The sequence below is a fragment of the Castor canadensis genome, chromosome 11, assembly GCF_047511655.1.
Source record: "Castor canadensis chromosome 11, mCasCan1.hap1v2, whole genome shotgun sequence".
NCBI classification, from domain to species: Eukaryota; Metazoa; Chordata; class Mammalia; order Rodentia; family Castoridae; genus Castor; species Castor canadensis.
In genome coordinates this window covers 63971173-63997494 of record NC_133396.1, presented here as the reverse complement: position 1 = coordinate 63997494, position 26322 = coordinate 63971173, and the positions used below count along the sequence as shown (strand labels likewise).

The 26322-nt window shown below is 45.6% G+C and overlaps 1 protein-coding gene across 2 annotated transcripts in view; it reads right to left on the bottom strand.

Annotated features, from left to right (window-relative positions):
• Positions 1-9902: 9902 nt before the first annotated feature.
• Positions 9903-26322, bottom strand: part of Zzef1 (zinc finger ZZ-type and EF-hand domain containing 1) — a 124165-nt gene continuing 107745 nt past the window's right edge. The window contains exons 46-55 of one of the 2 annotated variants that reach the window (XM_074047157.1): positions 22887-22987; positions 22155-22290; positions 21705-22064; positions 20120-20263; positions 18617-18785; positions 17891-17989; positions 17284-17449; positions 14688-14841; positions 14040-14111; positions 9903-12318 (exon numbers count right to left, since the gene is read on the bottom strand). In XM_074047157.1, the coding sequence (XP_073903258.1) occupies positions 12238-12318; positions 14040-14111; positions 14688-14841; positions 17284-17449; positions 17891-17989; positions 18617-18785; positions 20120-20263; positions 21705-22064; positions 22155-22290; positions 22887-22987 (1482 nt within the window). In that variant the 3' untranslated portion in view covers positions 9903-12237. Of the gene's footprint in view, positions 12319-14039; positions 14112-14687; positions 14842-15728; positions 15869-17283; positions 17450-17890; positions 17990-18616; positions 18786-20119; positions 20264-21704; positions 22065-22154; positions 22291-22886; positions 22988-26322 lie in introns of those variants that run through there. The other variant, XR_012438782.1, reaches the window with a different exon arrangement.

Below are 26322 nucleotides of genomic sequence, written 5' to 3'. Positions count from 1 at the left end.
CTCCCACCTCAGACTTGTAAGTGCTGAGATTACAAGTTTTGTGCCTACCACGGTCAGTTTGAAAAAACATTCTCCAAATGTTAGAGAACACAAAATTTGCACACAATTTAAGTCAACATTACAGACATTAAGAAGTGTGGAATTAAAACCAAGCATTTCAGGAAACAGAGTTCTATATCTTGCTCTTTTGCTGGTGAGGGGCTTGCCTGGGAGAGTTCATTACCAAATCTGCAGGCACTGTGCAGGTGGAAGGACTGGAGGGCTGGTTTGCTGGACAGTATGGTAGGGGACCGCAGGCATACACAGCCATCAGGAGGTGCCCTGGAACTTGCTGGGCTGTGTAATCTGCAAGGCAGAGGGCTGCAGTGCTTCACACAGCACCTGGGTCTAACTTACCAATAAATTCAGCCTCTTTGGGTTACAAGTGACAACAACCGGGTCAGAGTAGCGAGTAAAAATGGGAAACTCAGCTCATGTGACTGAAAAGTCGGGGGTAGCTGGCCTCAGGTTGGCCATACCAGGGGACAAAGTGTTGATGGGCTTTATTCTTAGGCTTTGGCAGGACTGTGGAGGGCCCACCAGCAGCTCCGGGCTGATGCTTCCTTCTTCCAGCCACCCCAGCAGAGAGAAAACTTCTATTTCTCCATAGCTGCTGCTGCAAAAAAAGTCCCAGGACTGAATTTCATTGGGCTGAGTGGGGTCACGTGACTACCCTTGGCAAGCATTGTGGCCAGGGAATGGAAGGCTCTGATTGGCTAGGACTGTATCACATGGCTACTCTCACTGGGAGAAAAAGTTCCATGGGTTGGGGCAAATGGCAGAACCACAGAGGCTCTCAGCTCATGCACAGGGCATCACACGGCGGCCTGGCCACCCACAGTGTGGAGTGATGCTGCCGGGCAGTGGGGCTGCTGTGTGACTTAACCTGATGCCCAGGGTTGTGGTGACCCAGGCCCAGACTCCATGAGAAGCAGGCAGCTCCTGTTTGTTCCAGATTCTCAGGCGTCTCAGGCAATTCCCCAGGCAGGAAACCGGCCACATAGTCCAGCCTGGAGCCCAGAAAGCCAAACCCAGTGACAAACTTAAAAACAAAACTTGAAAAAGGCAACTTGCACAATAGAACATAAAAAAACACTTTTATTTTCCTTTTTATACACAAGTATGAGACATTTTTATTGTAGAGAAATTTCAAAATACAGATAAGGAAAAAGTGATAAAATTTCCCGTAATCTCAGTACCAGTGATTACCAATGTTAACCATTTACTGCAAATTTTTCTTGATAGGCACCAACTATCTTTTTTCTTACATAAGTGGCGCTGCTGACATATTTTTCACTTGCCAATATGTGGTGAACACTTTTACACATCCATAAATACACATGCTATCTTAGTCCATTTTTCTGTTGCTATCAGAGAATATCAGAAACTGGATAATTTGTAAAGAAGAGAACTTTATATTGGTTGGTGGCTCTGGAGGCTGAAGTGCAAGACGAGGCTTCTGCATGGTGTCAGGGCATCTTGGGGCTTCCATTCATGGCAGAGAGCAGAGGGGCAAGTGGGCATGAAAAAGAGGTGCTGGGTGCACTTCCTGAATAACAGCCTCCTGGCCTCCTGATAACAACCACTCACTAATCTCACTATGTACCCTGACTGACCTTGAACTCACAATTCTCCTGCCTCACTTCTGAGTGCTGGAATTACAGATTGTACCACGACCCCTGGCTTGGAGTGGTTTTTTTTTTTTCCGGTACTGGAGCTTGAACTTAGGGCCTACACCTCGAGCCACTCCACCGGCCCTTTTTTTGTGATGGGGTTTTTTGAGATAGGGTCTCACAAACTATTTGCCTGGGGTTGGTTTCAAACCCTGATCCTCCTGATGTCTGCCTCCTGAGTAGCTAGGATTACAGGCGTGAGCCACCAGTGCCCGGCTCTTTTAGCCAATCTTGAGATTACTGCCACTGTATGAGAGACCTTGAGCTGCGGGAACCAGCTAAGCCATGCCTGGATTCCTGAGCCACACAAACTACAATAGTAAATAAATGCTGAAATTGTTGTTATAAATGCTGAAATTTGTGGAGAGTATTGCCATCTTAACAAAAATATCTCTTCTGACCTATGATTAATCTTTTTTTTTTTTTGATGGGACTGGGGTTTGAACTCAGGGCTTCACATCTGCAAAGCAGGCGCTCTACTGCTCGGGCCACAGATTAGTTCCTTTCAACAGTGGTTTTTGGCTTTCACACTATAATTTTTATACTTCTTTTGATAAATTTACTAAGTATTTTTTTTAAACAAGATCTTGATAGTAGTCCAGGCTGGCCTTGACCTTGTGATCCTCTTGCCTCAGCCTCCTGAGTGCTGAGATTGTAAGTACTACCACGCCTGGCTACGATGGATTTTTATGTATTAACCTTGCATCTTGCACCTCCATGGACTCATTTGTGAGTTTTAGTAGGTTTTTTTAGTAGATTCTTTAGGGTTTGACATATACAAAGTCATGTCACCCACAAATAGAAATAGTGTTATTTCGTCCTTTCAGATTAGATCGGGTGCCATTTGCTTGTTTTTCCCGGTTGACCTGTGCAATGTTGAGTAGAAGTGGTGTGAGCAAACATCCTTATGCTCTTCCCGATTCGGGAAAAAATGCCTACTTCCTCCCCTGCAAGTATGATGTTGGTGGGGTCTTCATAGATGCCCTTTGAGGTTGAGGACACCTCCTATTCCTAGCTTGCTGAGTTCGTCAACATGAAAGAGTTTTGGGTCTTGTCAAGGTGCTTTGTCTGCATCTTGTAAGACAAAAGATTTTTATTCTATTGATATGTATATTGCCTTTTACATGTTTAAACCTACCTTGAATTCCTGTGGTAAACTGCACTTGGTCGCAGTGTAGATTTCTTTTCATATGATGTGGGTTTGTGTGCTAGGATTTGGGAGACTCACAGAGATGCTGCCCTGTGGCTCCCTTCACCAGTGGCACCTTCATTGGTCTGGTGTCAGTGTCACACTGGCCTCATAAGAATGAGGGAGAAGCGTCCCCTCTCTTCTGTCTTTGGAAGTTTGTGAAGAATTGGTATTAATTCTCCTTTAAATGTCTATTGGAATTCCCCCAGAGGAGTGTCTGGTTCAGGGCTTTCATATGGGTAGTATTTTGTTTACTATTTCAGTCTCTTTACTTGCTGTAGATATATTCAGATTTTCTGTTTCTTCTCGAGTTTGGTAGTTTGTATCTTCCTAAAAATTTGTCCATTTAATCTAGATATCTAGTTTTTTGACATACAGTTAATTCATAGCATTCATTTATAATCCACCCTTTGTTTTTTTCCCCTTTTAAACTTTTGAGATGGGGTCTCACTGTGTTGCCAGGCTGGTTTCCAACTCCTGTGCTCAAGTGATCATCATGCTCCAGTATGTGTGCCTACAGATATTCCCTCCATTCTCATTTCTTCTTCCTTCCTTTGTTCCCTTTCTTCCTTCCTTTCTTTCACTTCCTCCCTCCTTCCCTCCCTCCCTCCCTTCCATTTCTTTCTTTGACAGAGACCCTCTAGGTAATCTAGCCCTTGAACTGATGGTCCTCCTGTCTCAGTCTCCTGAGTGACAGGTTTATAGGTACACACCACCACACTTGGCTCCTCTATTCATTTCTGACTGTAATAATTTGAGACTTCTCTCTTATTTTCTTGGTTAATCTAGTAAAAGATTTTTCAATTTTGTTGATCTCTTCAAAGAACTGGTATTTCATTTCATGGTTTTTCAGTTTTCTTCTATTCTTTCTTTCCATTTTTAAAAACAGGGATTGCAGGCATGAACAACCTTAATTTTTGTTTCCTTAATTTCTACTAATTTTTATTCTGCTTCCTTTAGATTTAGTTAGCTTTTAAAAAAACTAATATTTTAGTCTGGGTTCCTTTGAATACAGACATTTGCAGCTACAAATTTCCCTCTAAGCACTACCATAGGTGCTTAGATATTTTTGTTATTTTGTATCTTCATTTTCAGTCATCCCAAGGTATTTTTCAATTTCTCTTCTGGTTTCTTCTTTTACACATGGGTCATTCAGGTTTATTTTTTTAAGAGAGCACCTTACTATGTTACCCAGTCTGGCCCTGAACTCCTAGGCTCAAGCATCATCCTACTTCACACTCCTGAGTAGCTGGGACTACACAGCATATGCTACCACACCCGACAGGAATATTTTTAACACCAATATATTTGTGAGTTTCCTAAATTCTTTCAACAAAAATAATAGTGGATTTCAAATTTGATTTTATTCTGTTAGAGAATGTTGGGGATTGGATATGAAATGTCCTCTGCAGGCTTCTGTTGAAGGCTTGGTGTACAGCTGGTGGCATTATTTTGGGAGGTGGTGGAAATTTTAGGACGTAGTGTCTGGCTGGAGGAAGTAGGTCACTGGGGACATGCCTTTGGAGGTTATAACTTGTCATGACCCTTTCCTATCTCTGCTTCCCAGCTGCCATCAGGCTAGCAGCTTTGCTTTACCACACTCCTGCTGCCATGATGCTCTGACTCACCTCAGGCCCAAGCAATGCAGACAGCCAACCTATGGACTGACATTTTGGAAACTGTGAGTCAAAATCAATCTTTCCTCCTTTGAACTACTTCTCCTGGGTATTTGTCACAGCTATGCAAAGTCTGACACAGAGAATACACTTTGTGTTATTTCTATTCTTCAAAGTTGATTGAGGTTTGCTTATTAACTAGTGTGTGGCCTGTTCCATGTGTCCTCGAGAAAGTGCATCTGTTGCTGTTGGGTGGAGTGCTCTGTAGGTGTCCGTGGGATCATGTTGGCTTATCCTGTTGTTCAAATTTTCAGTTTTCTTGTTGCTTTCCTATCTAGTTCTAATTACTGACAGAGGGGTCATTTTGAATTGTTTATTTCTCTCTTCTTTTCTGTCAGTTTCTGCTTCATGTATTTTGGTGCTCTGTTATTGGGTGCATACATATTTATAATTGTTACCTCTTCCTGGTGTTGACTGTTTTTTTTTTGTTTTTTTTTGGTGAGACTGGAGTTTGAACTCAGGGCTTCATGCTCATAAGGCAGGTGCTCCCCTGCTTGAGTCATACCTCTGGTTATTTTGAAGATAGGGTATCATGAACTACTTGTGTGGGCTAGCCTCCCAAGTAACTAGGTATGAGCCACAGGTGCCAGCAGTTTCAACCCTTTTGCATTATAATTATTCTTTTTCTCTAGAATAATTTTTGGTCTAAAGCTTATTTTGTCTGATATGAGTGGCTATAGCTATTCCAGTTTTCTTGTGATTGTTTGCATGATACCTCTTTTCTCATCTCTTTATTTTCAGTCTGCTTCTGTGTGTGTGTGTGTGTGTGTGTGTGTGTGTTTGTGTGAGTGGGGATTGAACCTAGGGCCTTGGGCTTGCTAGACAGAGCTCTACCACTTGAGCTACATCTTCAGCCTTTTTGCTTTTAGCTTATTTTTCAGACAGGGTCTTATGCTAACTTCACTCCACCTAGCCTTGAACTGCATCCTCCTGTCTCTATCGCTAGAGTAGCAGAGACCACATGTATGAACCATCACACCCAGCTTGTCTTGGAGATAGTGTCTCAGTAAATTTTGCCTGGCTGGCCTTGGACCACAATCCTCCTGTCTCTGCCTCCTGAGTAGCTGGGATTATAGATGTGTACCACCAAACGTGTTTTTAAATCTAAAGTGTTTCTTCTGTGGACAACATATAGTAGGATCCTGTTTTATATGCAGGTTGATAATCTTTCTGATTATAGTTTAATCCACTCACTTAATGTTACAATGAATATAGTCAGATTTATGTCTACCATTTTGCTTTTTGTTTTCTATGCCTCATGTATTTTTTTGTTTCTCTGTTCCTGTTACTGCTTTCTTTTGCGTTATGTATTTTCTAATGTAACATTTACATTTCTTTCATGATTTTCACTATATTTTGTGTGTATTATTTCCCCAGTTGTTGATCTAGGGATTACTATATTCATCTGATCAGAACTGGCTTCAGAGTTATACTAACTTTAATTCTGATGAGATACAGAGCATCTTACAAGCCTTGTGGAGCTGCCCAGCTTGGCCTTGGCTGTGCTGTGGGGAGCAAGGGAAAGGCTGTGCCCATACAAAGCCTGAAAGGCAAGGGGAGGGCAGGGTCGGCCCAGGAAAGGGGTGCACAGTGGCTGAAGGCAGACCTGTGAGGGCTACCCATCCTTCTCAGGACCAGTCTCAGAGAACAGTTTTCTGAGAAGGGTCCTTACAACTCGGCTGTTATTTATTGTTTTGTTTTTGCAAATAATCCATTAGCAGTTGAGAAAGCTGTTGCCTCCAATTACTATTGAATTTGTTTCATTCTCCGTAAATTTCTAGAAATTTTTGCCTGATGTAATATTTTTGCCTTGTGTAGTTTCTGTGAGACTTAGTGCATGAGTTATTTTTTACTGAAAATTACTCTTTATCTACCATAAGTGTTGATAAATGAAATGACTTTGTCACTTAATTTTGTCTTGAGTTATAGTGCCTTATACTAAATGACTGATTTTCAATTTGTTTCTGCTAGACATACTGATTTTCTCCACTAAACCTTTTTTTTTTTTTTTGTGGTACTGGGCCTTGAACTCAGGGCTTTCACCTTGAGCCCTTTGTTGTGAAGGTTTTTTTTGAGATAGGGTCTCATGAACTATTTGCCTGGGCTGGCTTCGAACTGCGATCCTCCTGATCTCTGCCTCCTGAGTAGCTAGGATTACAGGTGTGAGCCACCGACACCCAGCTGTTTTTATTTTTATTCCTTTTTAAATTTTATTTTTTTTGCAATCCTGGAGTTTGACCTCAGGGCTTTGTGCTTGCTAGGCAAATGCTCTACCACTTGCTCTCAGTCTGAGTCTGTTTTTTCCAAATCCTTTTCATATCAAGTAAAAAGTTGATCTCATGTAAGTAGACAGTAGAACAGTGGTTAATGGAGTTTGAGGAGAAGGTAGTGGAATGAAGCAGGTACAGGGGTGCAACTGGATAAGAGGAATAACCTCTAATATCTCATAGTACAGAGTAACAATGGCTGACAACATTTAATTGACTATTTCAAAATAGCTAGTAGAGAGGTTTTTGTGGGGGTTCTGGGGATTGAATTTAGGGCCCTGAAATGCTGTGCATGAGCTCTACCACTGAGCTACACCTCCTAGAAAGATTCTGAATGTTCCCAACATGAAGAAATGATTCATGTTTCAGGTGACTGATAGGCCAGTTACCCTGATCTGATCACTATGCATTTTATACATATATTGAAATGTCATTCTGTATTTGAAAAATACATACAATTAGGTGTCAATTTAAAAAATTTTTAATTAAAAAAATCAGTCCCCCTGTGCAGTGAATTTCTATTTTAATAAACATGCCCACTGCATTTTGGAGTGTCTTGTCTGACAGAGTAGCCGAGTGGTTGAGCAGGTGATGTGACTCATGGTGGCTGTGTGGGGATTTCCTGGTGCAGTGTCTGTCTGGTTGTCATGGATGCTGTGTTGCTCAGCAGTTCTGAGATGACAACTTGCAAGCTCATGGGTCTCCCAGGTAGCTTTTTAAACATGGAGGTAAATCATGAGTAGAAGACAGCTAATAGCTCAGGGGGCCTCACGTGAAGAGGCAGTGGGAGGCTCTCCTCTGGGGAACACGTGGAGCCAGTGGAGAAGCTCACGCTTCCCCCTCCTGTAAGTGAGAGAAGCAGCAGAAAGCAGGGAAGAAGGTAGGGTGAGGGAGAGAGACAGGCTGCCCTGACACTTCCGGTCCTGGAATATAGCTTTGCCTAGAGCCAGATGCCGACCCCTGGGCTTTTCAGGTTTGTAAGTCAATATATTCTCTTTTGAATTTGAAGTTTAACCTGCAATTGGGGAAATCTCGAGGAATCCTGGGACAGTGCCTCCAAGTTTAAAGCCTGGGCCTTCAGCGGGCCTGATCAAAGCTATGAATGAAAGAATCCCCAGAAAGAATCTGGTAATGGCTGCAACGCGATGCCACCTAGCTTGACTGGACACTGCCAGAGGCCTTTTTATTTCAGGAAAATTTCACACACACACACCCCTAGGGCTCACTCAGGTGCTCAAGCAGTGCAGCTAAGGAGTCCAAGTTTCTGCCCCACAGTTTCTGCCTCCTGCTCTTTACCTGATGGCAGTGCTGCAGGTGTGCCAAGGTCGTGTTCTCTCAGCTTGGTTATGGGGAGCAGGTAGGAGCAAAGGCAAAATTCTCCTGCAAAACCTTCCTGAAGGCTTCACCCTTTCTTTAGCAGGAACTAGGTCTGTCGGGAAAGGCAGCATCCCGCAAACAGACATGTAATTGCCAGGGGAACTTTACCCCTCACGACTCTCCTCCTAAACTGCTAGAAAGCCTTCCCTTTTCTGAGATTAAAGAATCTCCAGTTGCCACCTGCAAAAATTTGGATTCTTGAGCAGGGATGGAGGATGGAGGGTGGAGGGGAATGGGTAGGAAATGCCAGATAAACAACAGAGTTTGCCATAGGTATAGAGCCAGGTTTATGTGTGGCCTGAGGGCCTGGGTTTTCTTTCTCTTTTTTTTTTGGTGGTACTGGGGTTTGTACTCAGGGCTTCTGCTTGCTAGGCAGGTGCTCTACCATTTGAGACACTTCACCAGCCCTTTTTTTGTACTGAGTATTTTTGAGATAAGGTCTCATGAACTATTTACCCAGGATGGTTTTGATCTGTGATCTTCCTGATCTCTGCCTCCTGAGTATATAGGATTATAGGAGTGAGCCACTGGCACCCGCTGAGCCTGCATTTTCAATTAGGTGGTTTCCATGAAGGCTAGACACCTGGTGTGCTGCAGATCCAGGTGAACTGGTGAGTGGATGAATGCCTGCCAGAGCCATGGCTCTGTTGATGCCACTGGACAAGCATAGCTTCTGCTCCTTTAGCAAATGAGGCACAGCTGTTGAACACCGTGTCTCTTTGGTTCTAAAAGGCTTGGGTTCAAACTGCCCTGTGCTTCTGTGATCTTCTGCTAACTTCTAGGTTACTTTTGAAGTGACCTCCTGCACCTCTGCTCCTTGTGCTCACGGGCTCATCAGAGGTGGTCAGTCACAGCACTGGCCAGGGCTCAGAGACAGACCTGCTTTTCAGAGGAAAGCCCCAGGGTAATTAAGGGACAAGGTGAGGGGGAGAGATAAAAAACATCAGCCCTAGAGGAAGACTCAAGGACTTGAGAGCACCCAGGCACTGCCTGGGGCTCTCCAGAAATTTGGAGACCTTTTCATGGGGGATGGGGCACATGTCAGACTCTGTCAGGCTGGACAAATGGGCATAAAAGCCTAGTTAAGCCAAGCCTCTACCAAGAAGTTTCTCTTTTCCAACTTGCAAGACAGACTTTGGCCCCAAGAAAGTGTCTCAGAGGGGTATTGTGCTAATGAGATGAACTGGAGATGCAAGGAAGTGTGAGACTGGGGGGCCAGCAAACATCAGCCCTAGTTTAGTCAGAAGCAGGGTCCAGAGGCTGGTAAGAGAGCAGCAGGCCCTATGATCTGGCCCTGCCTTCTTCCTCTCCACCAGTGTCTTATCAGGGACACCATGTGGGACCTGGAGTATCTGGTGGAGAGGAGTATATTCAGGGTACACCATTTGGGTGTGCAAGCCTCGGGAGTGCTATGCAAAAGGGAGAGACCAAGATGCACTCCCAGACTGCCTAAGGAGGGAAGGTGCCTTCAATGCTCACAGGATGGGGCCTGAGGGTCTTTCCAATTCTTGTCAACCCCAGACTTCAAGACTGTATACATGCCATCAGGTGGGCTTGGTAGCTGTTTGTGGAGGCACATGCCAGTAATCAACGAGGTGAAGAGGATGAGACAGGAGGATCATGAGTTCGAGTGCCTTTACAAGAGAAATGGAAGGGAAGGAGAATGGAAAAAAAGTCCACACACAGTTGTACATTTTTTATATAGAATTTGTACAATATATTTCTTCATTTGCATATTTTATCCACAACTTAACATCCTTTTTACAGGCTGAATGCTGATATAATCAAAATTCTTTCAACTAAATAAGAAAAATTGAAAATCGTAAACCTGTAAGAAAACAAATTAAGAACGATGATGAAAATAAGTCGCTGCTCTCATTGGGAGCAGTGTCTGTACAGTGCATATGATTGGGAACAGAATTTCTTATGATTAGGCACATGTTTCCACAACATAGTACTCCTGCCAGTTTTGTTTCATTCCAGGCAGTCTTGCCTAAGAAGGATCCAGGGGATCCTGGCCTTGATGATAATGCTTTGGGATCCCACTGCCCTGGTGGTGGGATCTGGCTTGGCAGCGCCACCCAGTGGTCAAAGGCAGAGGCAGCAGTGGGCTACTGCCAGAGAGCATCAGTGGAGTGCGAAGGGAAAACTCAGGCTTGTTTTATGCAAACTGAAGTACAGAAACACCAAAACAGTAAGGGTGGCGAACAGAGACAAGCTATGAGGGAAACAGCATTCCAACTCCTCTTCTTGATAAGAGGTGGGAGTTGAGCTGGTGGTCTCTGCACTGAGGGAAGATCCTGGCCCTGCTGTCCATTTGCCCCCTTTACTTAGTCTGTCAGAGGTATGGAGGGGTATGAGGGGTGCCATCTCATCTATCTTCCAGCCATCTGTCACAGAGTCTGAGCCCATGGTGAGGTCCCTTCCCCAAGCACTGAGACTGTCTGATCCCCTCTCAGGAAATGCCTGAGACCTACTAATCTCAGAGTGGTCCAGAACCCGGACCTTCTCTGAGGTGCAGGCAGCTGGCAAAGCAAGAGTGGTTTGGCAAAAGGGAAGGGGGTTTCCTCTCAGCCAGCAGCATTTGCCTCATCACTACTCCTTGATGTCAGTGTGCTGGGCTATAGGTCACCATCCTACTTGTTCCTTTCTCCTTTCTCCACCTCAACTCACTCTGTGGCCATTTCTCCTGCACCCACGGGCTTGGCTAAGAATTTCACTCTAGGGCTATGCAGGTTGCTTTATGCTCGCCTGGGCCAGAAGGCTCAGTGACCATGCAGGAAGATGCTCTCAGACCTGCAGACTCAGGTTCACCAATCCAGACCCCTGCACACTCCAGGGATTCTTCAGAGGCGAAGGGGCACACTGACCATGGCAATGTCGACTGGCCGAATTGGGCCCTGGCTGTAATGACCCCTCCTTGGGTTTGGCCCTGTGAGGTGCTTCTGCCCAGACACTTGCTCTTAAATAGCAGCACCTCAGGCACCTGCATTCCCACAAGTTCCACTCAGCTGATCCTCAGCCTGAAAGTTAACCCAGCTTCACACACTAACACACAATCATCAGTACTTCAGGGAGAGGCTAAAATCACAGAGAAAAACATAAAACAGCACTCACTAGAACTAATGTAGCTATTGCTAGACAGGTGACAGCCATACAGTTACTCAAAAGCCCAAAGTGACGGGTGTCATGGATCACCATGACCTTTGAGCAGAAATAAAAACAGGTGGGTTTTCACTGCTAAAGTAAGACCTCCTCTGAGAGCTACTGGTCTGAAGGTACAGACATTGGAGTAGCCATCCAGGGAGCCCATGGGCTTCCCTTCTAAAAACAAGAGGTGGAAACCAAAACACATTAAAGCTGAAAAAAAATGCAGCCATGCTGGGAGCCGCCATGTGGATGGATGTCCAGGGTGGCCGCTGGCTTCCCAAGGGCACTTGCTCTTGATGGGGAGTTCTCTGGGATGGGTGGGTGCTTGGGGAGCTAGTGGACACCTGTGCTGTGCAGAATGCTTGGGAATCGATGGTGGCTAGGAGGGACTTGCGTCGGTTGTGGTTTGGGTCGGATTTCCTAGTACCAAGAAGCAAAAGCAAAGGCATTACCAACCAGGGAGGCTCTGGGTGGATGATGCCTTCCCCAGTGCCTGTCCTCTGACAGCATGTGTGGGGAGTTCCACCCAGGGGAGGCGGAAACCTGCCAACGAGGCTGCTTTCAGGTCTTCTGCTCCATGGCTCCCAGGGGCGGCCTTGCAGGAAGCTGGGCACTCTTCCCAAGGGCCTCCCGCTGGCCCTTTTTGAGTCATTCTGCACTGCCTTGCTTTCTCTCACTTGTGGTGGTCTGCACATGTCAAGCCTGTGCATGGGGAGTTCTTGGAGATGCATTCCCATCTGGATGGGAATGGGAGTGAGCTCAAATAGAGCTGGGCACTGAAGCCACACAATTTTCTTGAATGAGGCTGGAGGTCTGTTCTTAACCCCTGTGGACAGATTAACCAGCTCATGCACATCACAGGGAGGCTAACACTGAACATTCCAGAGGTGGGTGGCCTTATTTGAGTAGTTGATGGCCAGGCTGATGGCAGCAATGTTCTGCAGAGCCTGTGGAGAGAAACCAGAGGCTATCACCAAGGGCTGTTCACTTGCCAGGCACGGGTGCTAATGAACAAGACCCCGAGCTAAGCACTAAAAAAGCAGCAATGGGGCCCTGAGGGAGCCACATGTGGATCCCTCACCTGGAGGCTCACAAGCTCCACTGAGAGACAGAAATCTACTGAAACCATAGGAAAACCCCAGAAGTAAGGTAGAATTCATCAGTGCCCACGGCAGCAGTCACGATGCTGGTCTAGGGCGCTGGTGGGCCTGGGAAAAAGTAATACAAAGCTGCAGAAGAGGAAGGGCATGGCACATACAAGAGGTGAGTGCCATTGCCAGGGGACCCCTCAGCAAGCCCAGAAACAGTGCTGGAAAGGTGGAAGGCAGGCTGAATGGAGGGGGAGAAGGGAGGAAGGACAGAAGGCAAAGAAACACCGGTGAATGAAGTGATGAGGGAGGGAGACTGGACACTGGAGCAGGCACAAGGGTCAAGCCCACAAGAAAGTTGCCATGCTAAGCTTCTGGTGTCAAAGTTGTCAAACATGAAATTTTCTTTAGACTGTGTCCTGAAACCATGGGTGGTGGCAGCAATCCTGGCTGGAGCCTGTTAGGAGGAAAGGGAGTTTTGACCCTGCTTACAGGTTTCAGGAGATTTCTGCAGGCTCCTTTGCCTTTGCTATGGGGATCCCTGCTTCTGAGCAGACACTCCAAACCTTGGTCAGTACAGAGACCTTTTCTTCCAGGAGCATTGTGTGTTCAGAGGGAACTGTCTATGGTTGGAAGGTTGGGCTCATCTAGCTGTATACCCACCCAGTTCTCATTGTCCCCACCTGTTTGCTGAGGGGAGGGGGGATGGACACATAGCATGGTATTCACTATGTGTGAGCCCAAGGTTCTCAAAATGCAATCTGGGGCCTGGGGAACCCTGAGAGCATTTTAGGGGTCACAAGGTTCATATTTCACTTTGTCTCAGGGGCACACAGTGGAGCTTTCCAGAGCTACAGTATGATAAACGGCAACCTGAGTGCAATGGAAGATGTGAGAACCCGGCTGCCTTCTGTGGAGCTAGACATTGGAGATCTGCAAAAATGGTACAAGGGCTACCTTCTCTATCATTATTTGTTTTGAAAAGAGCTGTTTTTCACAAAACATGTTAACATGAAATGTGTTTATACTGTCTTAAAAAATGAATTGATAAATACATGTTTAAACTTTTTTAATCTCTAAGTTAATTTTTAGATTTAAAATCTAATTTAATTTCTAATGGTATATAGTGATGTATATAATGCACATGACCAAAAGCTGTCTTGGATTCTCAATAATACAAAAGTGTGAAGGACCCTGAGACCAAACAGCTGTCAGAGGAGTATTCTGACCAGGGAAGTAAGTGACATTCAAAAATATCTGAAATCTAACTCTACGGAAACTTTAGGGATCAGCCAAACTAAATTTAAGGCATTTGTTGTTTTGGTTGTAAAGACACAATCCTTGCTAGTGTCTCCTGACCCCATAGTTTAATATGAGTGATGCTGATAAATGGAGCTTGCCTGCTTTGCTCTGAGAACCAGAAGGAAATGACTGAATTGGAAGAAAACTCTTTATAAACTCTGGGAGGGTCTGTACTCATCATGCAACACACACACTCTGTCCTGGCAGCTGCAAGACGCTGTTGCTCACTAGAGAGGGACAGCCCCAGAGCCCAGTTCTGTTAGCAAGGGTGGAGGTACCTGTGCTGCACAGCGGAGAAGGTGGTCATCAGTAGTCAAGGCCAACAGGTACTCCTGCAGCAAGCCGAGCTCCTGTGGGGAAAGCACCAGCTCTGTGAACAATGGACATTGCTGAGCCAAGGGGAAACCCCAAAGGGGTAAGCATGGCTCAACCACCAGGCACTCATGAACTCACTCACACTACAGGCATGACTGGAGGAGTTGGGGGCCTGGTTCCAAGGCTGGTCCTGTCCTGATCAACTCACAGGGTGACCAGGCAGGACACCCCCTCCTCAGGTCAATCTTCTCAGGTCTGACTGGGGGATAAACTAAAGACCTATGAAAGGTCTTTCATCTCGTCCATTCAACGAGTCTGTTGTGCTGAGGGGAAGAAAAAGAGGAAGAAGAGGAACCCAACAGTTTGATTTTTCAAAGCTCCCTGTCATCAAGAGCTGATCCAAAGCATTTTGGCTTTAGGCCTGACAAAACAAGCAATCTGGGACTGACCTGAGGACTTCCCAGGGCTGGAGAGACAGAAGGCCAGCCTGCCCTCCCCCTGTAGGCCTGCCCAAACACACAAGACTGTGACCCAAGTCCTGCCTTGGCCAGCAGGGGGCAAAAGCACACAAAGGCACCATCCTTAAGGTGAGAGGAAGACAGAGCCCTCACCTGGGCGCGGTTCTCAGTGACGAAGAAGAGCTCGGTGAGGGCACGGTGCAGTGGGAGGAGAATGCCAGGTTGTGTCACGTCCTCAAATAGGCTGTACTCCATGTGGGTAAAGAGTTGCCACAGTGGCTTCAACAGTGCCAGGTCACAGAGGTCACTGGGGAGGAGCCCAGGATGAGGTTGGTTTATTAAGGACCAGACCAGATACCCTGGACAGCTGGTAGCAATTGTAGCTCCCACCTTCCCTCTCCCACCTCTAGTATAGCCATCATAAAACAGCCCATCCATCTTTCCCCAAAATAGCCACACTTAGTCACCAACATTAAAGAAAGAAAGGGGCAGAGCCTAAACTTCAAAACCCACTTTAAGGAATCTGAAGGACCTGAAGAAGTTCACAGGAATTACTATGTGCCTTTAAAGCTGGTTGTTATAAGGACCTTCTAATAATGGTGGGAAACCTCAAGATAAATGGTAAGTGGAATAAAGCAAGAGATAACACTGCACATACAAAATGAAAGTTACAAATGAAAAAGAATGACTTAATAATGACAAAACCATTGTTTTGATGTTCATCTGTAAAACACAGAAAATATGCTTGCAAGGCTACTGGGCCAGAAATTCTTTCCTCAAGAAAAGCCAAGTCTTCCTCAGTTAGACCTTTGTGGAGAGAAGGATTGAGGGTTTGAATCCACAGGGGGCTGCACTGATTCTAGCTCAACTTTCTTCAGAGGAGGAAATTAGGAAATCAATAATATTCTGGGGCTTCTTACATGATTACATATAAAGAGATAGACAGATCTATAATAATTTTGCTTTTTCTCTTTAATTTACTTTTTCTGTTTATAGTGTTGCCTTAGAGCCAAATATTTTTCCGACAGGAAAAAAAAAATCTTCATAAAGTAATGGGAAATTCAGTTTGGTTTAAAGAAACACTTCACAGCTGGTTCTCAGGAAAGCAGTGGAGTGTGAAGTGAAAGGCACCTGGCAGGCCTCCCTTCCCTGGGGCTACCCCGGGGCCTTCAGGCCAGCACATCTTTAACTCACCAAGGAAGATGTGTGGAACAGCCAGCGGTAGCAAAACATGCTGGGAAAGTCCTCCAGGCTCAGGATGGAGGGGTACAGGAGGTTCCTTACTGGAAGTAAGGTTGGCACAGGCCAGAAAACTGCAGTAAGGCACATCGGTGCTGCAAGCAGGAGAGCCCAGCCAGCTAAGTTGCATGTTTTACATACAACACTCAACCAGAGTTTTCACTGGAAGCCTGCCAAGTGATCTTGGTGTCTGTGTATAAGGAATGGTGATAATAACAGCATGCCCAGCTTTCCCTCTCTTCCTCCTTGCCTGAGCCTAGGGACTGGCTTCTTCAGTCACTACTTCTTCCTGACTTGGAAAGCCCTTCATTTTTTAAATAACAGTTCTGTATTACATGAGAAGACTACTTTTTACTTTGAAGATCAACATTTCACTTTTAGTAGCATTCTGTATGTCTATATGCCTTAAAAATGCTGGAAAGAGGAACTCCTAACAGGTGGGGGTATGAGCAAGAAGGGTGAGGCATGCAGAGAGCATGGTTGATGTGTGTAGTACAATCACCAACACGTCCCTTCTGAGATGAGGAACAAGGCAATTATGTCTATAATTCCTACTTCTACTCAGTACTACATTGGAGGTCCTGACTAGTGTGAAAGGCAAAAAATTGCTTCTAAGGATTGAGGGGAAGAGATAAAACTTATTATGTACAGTTGACATGACTGAGTACTGAATAATCTACATATACACTCTTAAAATAAACACATTTAGGAAGGTCACCAGATATAAAGGCAGAAAATAAAAAATACATATATTGCTGGGTGCTGGTGGCTCACACCTGTAATCCTAGCTACTTAGGAGGCAGAGATCAGGTTGGATCACAATATGAAGCCAGCCTAGGCAAATAGTTTGCAAGACCCTATCTCAAAAATACCCAACACACACACACACACAAAAACCAGGGCTTGCGTAGTGGCTCATGCAGTTAAGTGCCTGTCTAGCAAGCATGAGGTCCTGAGTTCAAACCCCAGTGCTGCCAAAAAAAAAAAAAAAAGACAATTGAAGAACTAAGCTGAAGGATTTATATAATTAGATGATTACATATCTAGTTATAAAACCAGTTATATAGATCCATTATAAAATCAGTTTGTAAAACTGGATTATGCTACACAAGGACAACCAAAACACTAAAGGACCAAGTGGGATCAGGAACCCAGCACTGCACATATGGATACCGACACTACAAGGTGGTGAGGGAAAAGGTGGTTTATGGAGACAGTGGAGACCCAAAGGAAAAACCTGACTCTGCACTTCATACCAGATGTTAAAATTCATCCCATGTGGATTACAGAATCAAGTATGAAAGGAAAATAGCTAAGCTTCTAGAAGGTAACACAGGAAGTATCTTCATGACCTCCAAAATTACTTAAATAGGCACTAACATACAGAAAATTATGAAGAACTAGAAAATACTGAAATTATAGCTGTCTTTAATCAGACACCATTAACAGAGTGAATAGGAAACCACTGGGAGACATCTGACACAGGATTCACATCCAGGACACAGCCTACCTGTGAGTGCAGCATTGCACGATTCTCAGAAGTAAGTGGATGGCTTTTAGTCGCTGATGACCGGTCTGGCGACAAGCCACGCCCACCAGCCATTCCCAAATTTTGGCCAATGGGAGGTGAGGCACAACCCTTTCTTCTGATAACATCTGCTTCAAAATCTCGAACCCTGGCCAATTCCCCCAAAACAGATATTTTAAAAAACAAAAAACAATTGTGTACATTAAAATTTATATACTTTATAAACTGTTGAAGTTTTAATAAATAGAATGAATTCATTGTGATCATTTAAATTTTGGCTGAAACTAAGCCTTTTGAAAAAACAACACAGGAAAAACATTCTCAGTTCTTCTCTATTGCAAAATGCCCTGGCAGATTCTAAGAGATAAAGCATCTTTTTTTTAGGCCATGACAGATGGTTCTTCTATCTTATCATCAAGTTTACAACTAGCCAACCATGTCATATTCTTGTATTGAAGAGAGTCAGGTGCAGGGTTTGCGGAACACATGTGGAGAACCCGATTTTAACAAAGATTAGTGAAATAATGGCATCTACAGGCACACCTGTCTGGTGGGCAGATCATGCAAACACAAAGGGCAGAGCACATACCTGTCTGGAACCGCCCCAGGTGTCCAGCTGTCACAGTGAATTTGTAGCCCCATTCAGTGTTGCTCATGTCAGAGGTAAATCGGTAATACAGAGTATCGCCTGGGTCACAAAGAATCACAGGCTGATCAGGACACAGGAGCAACAGGATATGGCAGCTGAACTGTTTCTTTTCTTTTTTTTTTTTCTTGGTGGTACTGAAATTTGAGCTCAGGGCTTCCTCCTTCCTACAAAGGTGCTTGCTCTACTGTTTGAGACAGGACTCCAGCCCTTTTTAGTCTAGTTATTTTGGAGATATGGTCTCTTCTTTTGCCCAGGCGGGTCTGGACCACAATTCTCCTATTTTATGCTTCTCATTGTAGCTGGGCTAACAGATACATGTCACCACACCCAGCTTTTTTTCATTGAGATGGGGTCTCACTGGCCTGGAACTGCACACTTCCTGATCTCAGCCTCCTGCATAGCTTGGGATGACAGGTGCTTGTCACTGCACTCAGCTATTAGTTGAGATGAGGTCTTGTAAACTATTTGCCTGGGCTGGCATTGAACCATGATTCTCCTGATCTCAGCCTCCCAAGTAGCTACAATGACAGCTAGCTGAGGTGTTTCCAATAAAATGTATTAAGCTCATTTTAAAATCCCTCGATAATTTCCCTTCTCAATTATGTTTAAACATGTCATGTGAAGAGTCTATTAACTCTATATAACTCTTAATATTTGTTTTATTACCTGGAAGCTCAAAATCTTTCCACTTCTGTTGAGATCCACTGAAGTTGTGTCGATCCTGCTGGAAGTCACTACTGCTAGACATGGCTAATTCATCACAGCCTTCCTCAGTGTTGCACTGAGAATCAAATTTGATTGAGAGGTAGATTGCACCAGGAATGTGGACTTTGTCCTGGGGAGGGGTGACAGAAAGCTTCCATCATTCTCTAGGTTACACACTGAGCTTGAGGACATGAGAATAAGTAAGTCACAGTCCCTCCCTCTAGGAGCTCATTCTAGCTGGGATGTAGAAGACACGCAGACTGTAATATAGTGCAGGGTAGGGCATGGTAGGGCATGGTAGGGCATGGTAGGGCAAGTAGAGAAGGGTCCCAATGCTGGTGGTTCAGGTTTTTGTGAAGAATGAAGAGGATGGAAGAAGCACCTCAGGAGAAAGGGGTTTCTAACCCCTTAGGGGTAGAAGACAGGTCTCTAACCCAGCCTAGACCTACAGGGTGAATTTTAGGAAGAAAATATCTAGCATGTTCAGAGAATGGCAAGGAGTGTGGTGTATCTAGAGTAAAGTGTACTATGTAGGCACACATGCTTGGGAAGGGTGTCAAGGTAAGGAGTGATCCTAGAGAGACTGGCAGGGATGAACAGTCAAGGCCTTGTGCAGGATAATGCAGTTTAGACTGTATGCACAGCAGGGGCGCCCTGTTCTTGTACTGAGGAAGGGTCCCTCTGATAGTTTGTAAGGAGTCCAGCCAGGCCAGAGGCATATATTGAGAAAGGAACAGCAATAGGAGCTCCAGAGAAGGAAAGGACATGCTACAGGTAGCAGGGAACACAAGATGATACTTTTTGGGGTACAATTTGGAGGATGACCAGTCTTGGTGGGGCCAGGGGGGAGGGGACAGAACCCAGGAACTGGGGAGAGAAGAGGCTTAGAAGGAAGATGGGGAGGAGTTCTACACTTTGTTAAACACATCTCAGCTCTGAACTGACTCCTGTCCTCTGTGGCTGTGGTAGGGTGCTTCCATTCTGAAGCTCAGGTACTGCAAGCTCTGACATTTCTAGAGGGCAAAGGAAAGGCACATGGCATCAAGTTGATGAAAGCAACTGAGGACGCCCAACCTTGGCTCAACAAAACTCCTCCATCTCTCTGTCAGATACAAGTTAAGGATGAAAAAGGCTTTGTGGTTCTGGGTAAGTAAAAAGGGCCTGGAGTTTCCTAGGTGTGACCAGGTCATCAGTAGATAGTTAAAAGAGTGAGGCTGAATCTAGACCCACAGGCAGACTCACTGCCAAGAGAGACCAAGGATTTGCTCTCAGCAGCTTGCTGTAGGAAAAGCAAACTCTCCTTTGGGGCCAGTGACCTATTTTTTTCCTACTAAAACAATGAAGGTCAGGAAAAGGGGAGACTTGGTTGCACAGAATCCCTGGGTTCAGGGAGGTGACTGGCAACTAGTGGAAGAAGTGTGTTTCTGGTCAGGGCTGTGGGGGAAGAGCTGCTGAGGGCCATACCTCAAAGCTGGTATTGTTGTTATAAGGGTGCTTGGATTCCCTCACTTGAACTTCCATTCCTGGCTCCTCCATGAATTGGCAGGCAGCCAAGGCCATGGTCCCCAGCATGTTCTCTCGGCAGCCCTGGAGCACCTTCTGCAGAATCTGGCAGGACACAGGTAGGTAAGGGAAGGGCCTGCTAGTGCAGGAAGAAGGGAGGGCTGACCTCAGCCCAGGGCCCACCTGAAGCTGCTGGCATCATTTTGGACCTAGAACAAACCTCTGCAACCTGAACCCACAAACCAATCCCACTAGCCACCTCTTGCTTAACCAGATCCCTGCTCTAAGTCAGGACAATGCAGTGCATTATTCTAAAGAATAATGCTACTTCTAAAAAGAAAAAAAAAAAACCCAAAAGATAGAAACACAACAACAAAAAAGCAAAAATGATGCCACTTCTAGGAGGTCTGAAAAACAGATCAGACATGGGCCTGACCCCTGAAGCTCCTATAGCTGAGGAGGTGGAGGGTCCTGTATATAAATATCATAGCACACAGTGATAAATGGCCAGAGTGAGAAGCTCCCTGGGACAAGAATGGGCTCCAAGATAGGGATTAGTAGGGCACAGTACCTCCCTTTTGCCCCTTGCAGAGGCAGATATGGCTAAGGCACATAGCCAACTCCTCCAAGGCAGTGAGGCTGGCAAAGGGCCTTGGGGACTTACGACACCAGAGTTACTGTTAACTTTACCATGCAATACTGCACAGCAGGGGTTAGAACGCAGAAGGTACCAAAAAATTTCTGTGCCAGGAAACTAGAAAGACAGTGACAAAACTTTCTGGGTCAGTGGGAAAAAGTGTTAGGATGGCTAGATTTTCTGCTTCCAGTTAGCAGAAGGTGGAAGACAGGCCTTTAGCCCAGCATTATTTTAAAAGGACAGGTTGAAGACTTGATTTAAAAACAAAACAGATGGGTTGGAGGGATGGCTCAAGTGACAGAGTGCCTGCCTAGTAAGCAGGAGGCCCTGAGTTCAAACCCCAGTACTGCCAAAAATAAACAAAAGCCAGAATATGTCCTCTAACTTAAAACTTAAAATCAGATTTTAGAGAATGACACAGATCCTGGTGAAATCCCCTATGACACCCAGAAGCCCAGGAGCCTTGAAAGTGCACCCTGATTCCCAGGTTGGAATGCAACACAGGCGCAGTATAGGCAGAAGGTCTGACCTGGGTAGACATCCTAGAAATGATGTTTTAAAGCAGAAGGCAAAAACCTCACTGAAAGCCTTCTTGTATTATAGGGACAGGCTACCATAGAGTCCTAATTAACCCTGTCACCTGGACTTTGTGTTATGTGAGACTCCAGGGAGCTAGGAGAGTTTGTGAGGCTACAGGTGTGAAAGGCAGGTTTCATGGACCACTGATACAAATGTTCCCTGAGCTTAGCTCCAACCCAATCTTCAGGAGAGTCAACAGTGGCGCACCTTTGTTGCATTCATACCTGTCAGGGAGCTGCACAGCCATAACCTGTTCAAACATTCCAGAGGCCACAAAGACAGGGAGAAGGGGCAGAAGGGTTGACTGCAGAGCTTGGTCTGCTTAGCTACCTTTTCCCATTGGTGCTTTTCTTCCAGCTGCATGAACATATCCAAGATGTAGGTCATATGGGCAGGGCCACTTAGCTCCAGGATGTCCTCACTCACTGGCACATTCCTGGGCCACTCTGCGAGCAGGGAGGCAAGCACGTGGCGGGCATACAGGACAGCTGTGGCTTCATTTACGCGGAATAGGTAGTCCCGGACAGCTCTCTTACTCTTGCAGTTCAGCTCCTTATGTAGGAGGGCAGCGCTCTTGCTCCGGCGCTGTTTGGCATAGCTCTGCTGAAGCTCACTCTCAGTGCTGGAGATCAACTTCTGGGTCACAGGGTTCAATTCAGCAATGGCTTGCTCACAGCGTGCAGGCTGAGACTGCAAAGCAAGACCATTTTTATAGACGCCTGTCCTTCTCACAGCAGGGGTAGGAGTTGCAGACACTTTATCCCAAGATGGGTGACATACCAAGCATGGCAAGATGATCATATCTGTGTCCACAGCTTTGGCACTCTGCTCCTCCAGTCTCAGACTCCTACTGGGCTGCCACCTCTGTGCCAGGGAGCGAATCCTCTCATCCGTGGTGAGCTCATCTCCATCAAACCTGAAGGGAGGGAGTACAGCATAGAAAGCAGAGGAAGACAAGAGTTTAACCTGCAATTAAACTTGTCAGAAATGTTACCATAGCTACATTTTGTTATTACTCAGTGACGTCATCACTTGCGGTATTATGCAAACTAGAGTCACAGCACTCATTCATTCATGCATGCAGATACCTAGATATTAAGGCAGAGGATGTCAACTGTCTCCCAGGGTCTACTCTTCCTTCTGTCTTAAAAACAAGGTTCCCTGCAGTTCTAACAGAAGATACCATTGCCTAGCTAGAGACATGGTTCCCAGCCTCCTTAGCAGCTTGATGTAGTGGTTCTTGCCAGTGGGAGGTGAGGGAGATGGTGTTTCACTTCCAGAGCCATCTCTACTCTACCTTCCATCTTTCCTCTGGTCTGGAACCCACAGGAGGTAAAGGTGAGCTAGCTGAGATGAGATCACCACCCTTGGGATCAACTACTTCGTTACTTTGTGGAGCAGAGCTGCCTACCCACTGTGGATGGACTGTTGCTTGCCTGGGTTGTCACGTGAGAGGACAATAAATTCTATGTGCCTCTGTCCATGATATTTCTGCATCTAAAGTTCTCTCACCTCTTTTGAACCTCTAGGAAGAAAGAATCGGTCTTTTTCATCTGCAGTTCATATATGGCTCGGAGAATGTGCAAAGGGGCATTGAGGGCATCGTGAGCCATCTGAAGGCATGGGAGGAAGCAAAAGAGAAACAATTAGAAGTGCCTCCACACATTATTGATCATCCAAATTCAAAAGTGATAAAACAAAATTTCAAGTTACCACAGGCCGCTGAAGAACATCATATGGTACTTTTAAAAAGCTTATCAAATTATAAGTACAAAGACATGAACTGCAAAATCTTCACTACTACTTCCTGGATGCCAGCACCTGGCAAGCAGGCCCCAAAACTACCGCTGCCTACAGGCTTAGATCCCCCATGCCTGAAGCAGCTGCCATGACTCCTGGTAGCCTGGCGCCAACACCTGGCAAGCAGGCCCTAGTACTCTCACTGCCTGCAGACTTGGATCCTCCATGGCTGCAGCAGTTGCTGTGGCTCCTGGTAGCCTGATGCAGGCACCTGGTAAGCAGACCCCAGAATTCCCGCTGCCTGCAAGTAGCTGCCATGCCTCCTGGTAAGCCGTGCCAGCAAGCAGACCTCAGGGCTCCCCCTACCTGAAGGCTTGACTCCCCCATGCCTGCAGCACTACTGTACTACCCTTCTGGAGCCCATCCCCAGCAAGCAGGCCCCAGAACTCCCGCTGGCCAAAGGCTTGGTTCCCCCTGAGCCTGCAGCAGCTGCCGTGGGTCCTGGTAGCCTGTACCAGCAGTTTCCAGGGCTCCTGCTGCCTGCAGGCTTGGGTCCCCTGTGCATGCAGCAGCTGCTGTGGCTCCTGGCAGCCCATGCCAGCAAGTAGGCCCCAGGGCTCCTGCTGCCCACAGGCTTTGTTCTCCCATGACAGATAAAGCTCTTGTGGCTCCTGGAAGCCGGCACCTGGCAAGCAGGCCCCAGGGTTCCTGCTGCCCAAAGGATTGGCTCCCCGTGCCTGCAGCAGCTGCCGTGGCTCCTGGAAGCCCATGCCCCAACACAAGTAGATCCCAGGGTCTCTACTGCATTGTGGGCACCAGATGATTCAAGCCTGGCAGCTTTGCTGCCCCATGGGCACCCTCAACTTGCTACTCAGAGCCAGGAGCCTGCTGCAACACACACAAGTGAACCCCAGGCTCCACACTTTGCTATTCTGCTAGTGCCAGGAGGCTTCCCTCCCCACAGAGCCCAGAGGCCTATTGCTAACCACCAAGCCCTCCCATGGGAGAGCCCCTGCTGCCCCGTCAAAGAGTGGGAATCCAGCTCTTTCACTGAGTGGTAATCCACCATTTTGTGGGTGCCAGGAGACCTGCTTCCTTAAGGCACAAAAATGGCCAGTGCTTTCCACTAAGCCTGACCATGGGAGAACCCATGCTTCTCTGTTAAAAACCAAAAACGCTAGATTTCCTACTGAGGGGAGTGGCACCAGAAGGCCTGCCTCCTGAGGTACACAGAGATCCAGTGCTCCTCACTGTGCCTGACAGCTGGAGAGTCCCCACCTCCCTGCAGGACAGTACCATCTTTCTTGTCCAAGAGCTGGAATCCCAGCTCCTCCACTGAGAGGCAATCTACTACTCTGCAGGTGCTAGGAAGCCTGCTCCCTACAGTGCACAGAGACTCACTCAGCACTCCCCACTGTTACTACAGGAGAGTCCCTGTACCCCCATCAAAGAGTGGGAACTCCAGCCCCCTCAATGACAGGAAAAAAAGAGGTAATCTACACCACAAGAAGAACCCTGCAAGGGGTAACATTTCCAGCTTACCCCTCTCTGAGGAAAACTGCTGGAGCTCCAGGAGAAAAAACCCTCAAAATCCCAACTATAGGGGCACAAGAGATTAAAACCCTAACCCAAAACAACTCCAGATTGCATAAATCTCAATGCAGAATGAAAGAACAAGACAACGGCTCTCCTTCAAAAGCCAATTCCACCACTAAGGATCTAAATACCTGCATACAGGAAGAGATATCAAGTAATGAATTCCAAGACACAATAATAAATTAATGACCTCCAACAAGAAGCACAAAAAGCTAGTGTTTGACCTCAAAGAAGATGTCAATAAACAATTAAATGGGCTCAAAGAGAATAATACAAACAAACAGATGAATGAAATTAAGATGACTATCCAGGACATGAAAGAGGAAATCAATAAAGATATGGAAACCCTGAAAAATAATCAATCTGAAATAAACAACTCAATATCCAAAATAAAAATCTCAATTGAAATCTTGGCGAGCAGAGTGGAGCAAGTTGAAAATAGAGTATCAGGAACAGAAAATAAAGTAGAGGAATTAGACCAAACAGTAAAAGATTATGAAAGAATGCTAAGAAAATATGAATGGAACATGCAAGATATCTGGGACACCATGAAAAGACCAAACCTACAAATCATGGGTGTAGAAGAAAGAGAGGAGATACAAACTAAAGGCATTGACAACCTATTTAATAGAATAATAGCAGAAAACTTCCCTAATCTTGAGAAAGAGAATCACCAAGGTGCAGGAAACTTACAGAACACCAAACTGTCAGGATCAAAAAAGAAACACCCCTAGACACATCATAATCAGAACACTCAGCACACACAACAAAAAAAAAGAATTCGGAAAGCTACAAAAGAAAAAAGGTCACATACAAAAGCAAACCCATTAGAATAACCGCAGATTTCTCAACTCAAATTCTAAATGCAAGAAGGTCATGGAAAGACATAATTGAGGCCCTGAAAGAAAGCAACTGTCAACCTAAACTAGTCTATCAAGCAAAACTATACTTCCTAATTGAAGGAGAAATTAAAACCTTCCACAACAAGGAAAAACTAAAGGAATTTGTGACCACCAAGCCAGTACTACAGAAGATACTTAAAGGACTTTTACATATAGAAGAAGACACTAGAGTCAAACAGGAAGACTCAAGAAAGAATAAACCCTCTTGAGCAAGCAGACCAGTAAATAAGGACTAGGTAAAACTAAACAACAGGGGAATAAAAATGGCTGGAAACAACAGGCACCTCTCAACATTAACACTGAATGGAAATTGCCTCAGTGCCCCAATCAAAAGACATAGAGTAGCAAATTGGGTTAAAAAACAAGACCCAACCATACGTTGCTTACAAGGTATGCATCTCACTGAAAAAAATAAACACTGGCTTAGAGTCAAAGGGTGGAAAAATATTTCCAAGCAAATGGAGCTCATAAATAGGCAGGTATACTCATATCTGATAAAGTAGACTTCAGACTAAAATCAGAAGAGACAATGAAGGTCACCTCATATTAACTAAAGGAACAATTCATCAAGAGGAAATATCAATCCTTAATATATATTCACCAAACACAGGAGCACCCGTCTACATTAAAAAACTCTAATGGCCCTAAGAGCACAGATAGACCCTAACATGCTAATAGTGACCTGAATACCCCACTGTCACCAATAGACA